This window comes from Sinohyriopsis cumingii, unplaced genomic scaffold (assembly GCF_028554795.1).
Source record: "Sinohyriopsis cumingii isolate HCF-2022 unplaced genomic scaffold, ASM2855479v2 utg000198l, whole genome shotgun sequence".
NCBI lineage: Eukaryota > Metazoa > Mollusca > Bivalvia > Unionida > Unionidae > Sinohyriopsis > Sinohyriopsis cumingii.
Window position 1 is genome coordinate 94965 of NW_028315875.1, and position 6732 is coordinate 101696.

The 6732-nt window shown below is 33.9% G+C and overlaps 1 protein-coding gene across 1 annotated transcript; it reads left to right on the forward strand.

Moving 5' to 3' along the window:
* The first annotated feature begins 253 nt into the window (after window positions 1–253).
* Window positions 254–6451, forward strand: LOC149774546 (kappa-type opioid receptor-like). The gene has a single exon (XM_089945058.1). It carries the CDS (start codon window positions 581–583, stop codon window positions 1592–1594), a length of 1014 nt encoding a protein of 337 aa, XP_089801184.1. The 5' UTR covers window positions 254–580; the 3' UTR covers window positions 1595–6451.
* Window positions 6452–6732: the final 281 nt, after the last annotated feature.

Sequence of the window (6732 nt, forward strand, 5' to 3'; positions counted from 1 at the left end):
CACTAATCTCTGAATGCTGAGCGCCAAACGAGGCAGCTGTTAGTGTCATTTTTTAAAATAAGTCTTTGGTATGTGTCGGCTGGGGTTCGAACCTGCGACCTCCTGCACCTGAGGAGTTTTATATTTAAAATGCATTCGTTTCGATTTATTATTCCGAATATTTTTTCTGTTAAATATATATTCCGTTTTTTCGAAGACCGACATACAAAAAATAGTAAATTGAAATTAAGCATATGCTGCTTCGCCCCCTTTTTCCGGTCTACCTGGGAACATCGAGACTGCTGGTGGACGTTTGACGCTACCAACCCTATTTTGCTTCCTGCACATCCAGCCAAATTATATTCCGGTGCATGTGTTCAAATTAGTTATAATTTATTTATTTTATAATATCATACCTCTACGGGCAGGACAATTGATGCAGATTTTACTTCCTGGTTTTGGTGGTTGCTATAAACATTTATCGACAATATAATTACATGGTAACACACAAGCAAGAATAATCATAACTGACTTCAGAAAGTGTTGATATAATATATTGATCTGCAGACAGGGTTAAATAACCACATATTCCGTTTCAAAGATGGGACACCTTTCACACAACAGCGATCTTGCTGAAGAACTTAACAGTGACTTTGTAAAAACTGTTTTACCTGTTACGGTCATTGTTGGTATAGAAGCTTGTGTTGGTTTCTTTGGGAATGTACTGGTACTGTACGTGTTTTCATTCAAGTATCACAGATGTAACTTTAAATATTTCGTGTTGTGTTTAGCTTTAATTGACCTGACAAGTTGTCTAACCACCATTCCAGGAGAGATGGTTACACAGACTTTCTGGTACATCTATCCTGTACCTGAGATCTGCAAGGCGAAGTCATTCTTTAACGTATTCACAGTCTGTGCCTCTGCCCTTTGCCTGTTGCTGATAGCAATTGACAGATATAGGAAAGTTTGTAAACCTTTTGGCTGGCAAATTAGACCCAGGCTGGCAATATTCTTGTGCATTTGTGCTTTGGTCATTGCTGGGATAGTCGCAACGCCTGTAGCAATTTATTGGGGAGTACAAGATTACAGTGTCTCATACAAAAACGTTACTGTGAATGTGATGTCATGTGAAACAGATGACAGGTTCAAAAACACAGAATCTCCACTCATTTACTCGAGTACGACATCAGGAATAATAGCTATACCCATGATTGTGATGGCAGTCTTGTATTTTCTAATTGCCCGTGAAATCCGAAGAAGTTGGCAGAGAGCAAGTACCACCATATCTTTTGCAACTGATACTGTAGAGGAGAATGTGCAGCTTCTCTCTCCGTTAGCCGGACACAAACATAGGAAGATTGAACGAAAGACATTAATAATGTTTATTTTTTCAGCCATCTTCATAATTACCACCATTATTTACCTTATTCTGCTGTCACTGATTGCCAGTGAGGCCAACATTCTGATGAATCTCTCATCAGGACAACGGACGGTTTATTTCTTCTTTTTTCGATTATATTTCATACATCATGCAGTCAATCCTTTTGTGTATGCCTTTTTGGATGTGCACTTTCAAGAGGCATTACGAGAAACATGCAGAATAAGAAGATGAGTATTTCTGTACGTCATTACAAATGAAGTATGAAGTTATCAAAGTGATGAAATTATTTTCTTCTACCATTTTCTTATTACAAATGGATATTCCATTGGAGTACCTTGTTATCTGCTGCTATTAAAACAGGAATTTATGCAAGTGACCAAATTATGTTTTTTGAATGTTTTATCATTTGCTAGGAGTGAGGTGTAAATTCTTCAGAGGCAATTTTCAAATGCTTTTTTATATCTTAAAGATGAGGCATGACTTTCTCACAGTGATCAAATTATGCTCTTTAAACGAACTGTTATATTTTACTGATGACTCACAGTGATACAAATAAGCTCTTTTAAATTTTTTTTATATCTTACAAATGACTTTCTCACAGAGAAAAAATTATGCTTTTTAAACTCTTTGTTATATCTTACAGATGGCTCTCTCGCAGGGATCAAACTATGCTTCTTAAACTCTGTCGTTACATTTTAAGATGACTTTCTTTTAATGATCAAATTATGCCTTCTAATGATTATTTCTTAGATCAGTCTGGAAAACTAATCCTATTACAGCTGAAATAAAGAAATGAGGACATGATGGAAACTTAATTCTGCTTGATATTTTAAATTTTTGTGACCAATTAAAATGTTTAGTAGTGTTTTTGTTACACAATTCTTTCAGCTAGAAAAATAATTCATTGTCTAAAGATGCAACATGACCTTTCACAAGATTTAGTATACCAAATTATACTTTGAAGCGTGTTATTTGCAATACTATTTATGTAATAATTTCTGATCATTGGACAATTACAAAGCATATAGATAACATATCTTTGAAAACTACATGCATATTTACTGTATCCGATAGACCTTAAACCTTGCATCCATACTAGGTATGGTACAGTATCCAGGTAAATAAGCGGACAGTTTAAACCTTGCTTCCATGTTAGGTATGGTACAGTATCCAGGTAAATAAGTAGACAGTTTAAACCTTGCTTCCATGTTAGGTATGGTACAGTATCCAGGTAAATAAGTAGACAGTTTAAACCTTGCTTCCATGTTAGGTATGGTACAATATCCAGGTAAATAAGCAGACAGTTTAAACCTTTCTTCCATGTTAGGTATGGTACAGTATCCAGGTAAATAATTAGATAAATAAGTCAACAGGTTTGTAGATTGATCATTAGCCTTGATAGATAGAGTCTTGACTTGGTTATTAGGAGGAAGGAAACTAATATTACAACCATTAGATTTGATATTTAAATATTCTGTTGCTTATTCTTTTTGTCCATGAGTATTGATTTTATTTTAAAGATGTTGAGCTATAAATAGGCATGTACAAGTTAAATTCAACCTTCATATTGAACCTGTTGACATGTTTGGAGTATTTCTAATTGGTTAGTGAGGTCATGTGGGTTCTTAAAGTGAAGTTGTTTTCCATTGAATGGGTTCATCAGGTAGATTCTTTTATGTCATGGGGCCTTGTGAAATGTCACCTAATGAGTAGAAAAAGCTTGCGTTTGGGGGCTATATGGGTGTATAGAAGTAGAGAGAGCTGAACAGGTATTTTATTCTTATTTCCTATGTTCTTGTTTTAACATCAGCCTGCAGATGTGTTGAATGTTATATTTACAAATAAGTAGAGAGGAAGCATTTGGATTGTTCAGTGAAATTACAAAGTGCACATTGGACTAAAATACTCTTCTGTAATTATTGTGAATTCGAAGGAGTTCTGAAGAATACCATTGCAGTATATGAAGACTTTTGGCACAAAAGAATATTCGAGGTCCTGAAATTCATTCATAATAATGACTTTATTTTAATTAATTCATACTACTACTAAATTTTCAGTTTTTAATTTGAGAATTACATTATTTGTTACGTTCTTCAAAACTTGTTGGTTTTGCTTCTTTCTGTTACTTTGTTTATGACCATAGGGTTATAACAATTTTGATTCTAAACATCTGCATCTGTAAACTAAAGTTAGTTGGTGTCCTTTCTTTTTCTTATTTAACATGAAAACTCCCTCTACTCACAACACCATTCCAACCCACTGACCATCAGGGGTATTATTAGGTTCAAATGCATGTGAAAGCACTAACTTGAACGGGGGTAGGGTGTGGGGTCCAAAAGCATACACCCCAGAAAAGAAATTCTGGAAACCATTTGATGAGTTATGCATTTTTTGATAATTCTTTTGAAGATCAGAAGAAGCAATATTCTGCTAAAACTTGTATTCTGTTTTTCCTTTTCCTTATTGCAATTTATATGGCTAGTAATATACTGAAATAATCTAACAACTCAGATGCAGTGTCTTGTATATTCATGTTCTTGGTTGTTAGGAAAATTCACTCTTGTTTTCATGTTAAGGAGCATCTTTGCAATACTGGTATAGATCTAGACTGGTGACATCCAGTGTATTGCAGAGCTTGTCAAGTTTCTCTCTAATGATATCTAACCAAGCTTTCGATCAGTTAGCTAACACGTTGAACACTTGCTGTCCCTTTCGTGTATCTGATGATCTATGGTGTACATATTGTAATGGATTGCTAACAGATTTTTATTTTGTAATATTAAATGTTATTCCTAAAATGTAAATATTGCATGTTATTCTTTATTTTTATTTACCGGGAATAAACAGAGTAATGCAACTATGTTTCATGTATGGTTACATTCCCACTTCCATCATTGAATCAATGTGTTTTAACTTTGCTATTCATTTTTTATAATTATTATGTACATATGGTATTTCAAATGTAACTTACAAATTCACTTCTAGTGATGTCCATGCATATTTGATTGTAAATCTTTATTATTCATTATATTTTTTATGTTGGCAGTGTTCTCAGCAGCTATGATTGTTTTCAAATAGGTATGTTAGCCACCTTTTCATTGGTTGCTTTACATATGTCTTCAGCAGTGACTGGCTCTTGGCGGTTGTTGAAATTCCAGAGTCATGTGCCTTAATAAAATAAATACCTTTGCATCTGGTCAGTTGGGAGAGCGAAGCCTGTAGAGTTTGTCTTGTAAGCTATGTATTTTCAAATATAACCTCAACACCTAGGTAAAATATGGTGAACTTGACCCTTTGCTTGTTAACTTCCTCTTTGGAAACCTGAGTGTTACCAAACTCACAGAGAACTCAGCGTTGTTTTGCTAAGCTCTCTCAACTTTATTCACACATGTTGGTCTGCCTTTGTTATATGTTTTGAGTGTGTGTTTCTTGCAATATAATTACTTTTGGTAGCTTTAACCCATTTGGGTTTCAATGTATTTGAGCGATATGGGAAGTTTTGACCTGACCTAATTTTACCAAGCTTCATGATACATGTATATGATGCCTGACCAGTGTGTTAACCTAATGTCATAATCTCCATTCTATTACTTGCATGTACTTTGCATAGATTGAAGTGGATTCGTGCAGTGTTTTCCATGTACAAACTTGTGTTTTGCTTTGTGCTTTTTCACACATTGATAATTTAGATAAAAGCAACATAATACATGAATACAAAAGTCATTTGAGCTCATTTCAGAAATAAATGCTTGTAATTATGAAACCAAATCTTTGTACTAAGCTGAGTGAGTTATGAAGTGAACAGAAGCATGACTTTAATTGTTTGATATGTGCCCTATACAATAGAGTTGATTCAGAGAATAAAACAGATCTGTATAGAGCTTGTCTTCAAACTAGGATTAAGTAAAATGAAGATAGTCTAACAGAGTTATCCCAGTCAGTGCATAAATTGATATACAAACATACCCTAATGCTCTACCTTTGGTTGCTAATTGATATTTTATATCTTGATTGGTTTATTAATGCTATCTACAATATGGACATATGTTTGACATCATGAGAGGAAAGGCCAAGAGATATCAATAATGCAGAGTCTATTGTGATCAGATTAGAATACTACAAGCCGGCAATGTGCCAGAATGGACAGATATGAAAAACCAGTTGCAGTCTGTGAAAATGTTAATCTTGACAGTTAAGGGACAAAAACTAAACAGTTCAATTCAGGCTCTAATGTATACTGATCCAGGTCAAGGTTACTTTTCAAGGTCACACTGTAACTGAAGAAGTTATTGCTAACTGACCCTTAAAGGTGGCAATAGTCAAAGAGTGTCTATTGCCTAAGGATGTAAAAGAACTTTAAGATGTCAGCTGTTTTCTTGAATTATGTTCAAATTACAGAAGATTTGTGAAGAACTTCTCCCATCATTACTAAACATTTGCATTGACTGACAGAAAAAGTATGACCATTTAATTGCATAGATAAATGTAATTCTGCATTTCAAAAGTTAAAATATACCCAGTTAACATCTATTTTAGTATTCCATTTGAGATTAGAAATGCCCACTCTATTTCCTTCTTCCAAACCCAATATATACAGTAGCTCCAGACATGTAGTTAAAATCAGAATGTAATCAATTATATTTGTATTAATAAATGCCTCTGGGCATCATTAAATATACTACTCATCTGTTTTGTCACTAATTTCATATTGCATGTATATTCACTGGGGGGAGGTTCAATATCTATGGTCAAGTATCCATCTGGTGAAAAGAAAGAAAGTAAATATACTGTGTCTATACATGTACATGCTACTATATTAAAAGTTATTTGTATGAGGGCCTCAAGGTAGATTAGTTCTTCAGCTAATTGTGTTAACCTCTCTAAATAAAGTCATCATCATTATTACTATATTATTATTATTATTATTACTATTATTATTATTATTATTATTAACCCTATTACTAATGATCATTTCTTTGTTGATGCTGATGCTAGTAACTGTATTGCAGGTACAATGTTGTCTCGTTTGCAGAATGGGAAAGAAAAATTGAGAGCATATGACAATAAAACTTTCAGTAAATCAGGAAAGCGTTATTTTGTTACTTGCAATGAGTTTTTGCTGTTGTTTCTACACTGTCACCATTATTTGTATGGCATACATTTCACAGTGTGCACTGATCATTGGGCACTTTGCAGGCTCTTGAATTAAAAAAATTATGAAGGACAAATGGCTAGGTGGCTTGACATGAAAAAAGAACATTGTGCTGGTAACATTCATTCAGATGCTGATATCTTTACTGTTTGCATGAAAAACAAGTGCGTGTGTGTGATTAGGATTTTTAACGTAGCTTTAACAGTTTTTCAGTCAT

What these genes read in the sequence shown, in the direction of transcription:
- LOC149774546 (XM_089945058.1), top strand. Translation starts at nt 581, where the DNA reads ATGGGACACCTTTCACACAACAGCGATCTTGCTGAAGAACTTAACAGT.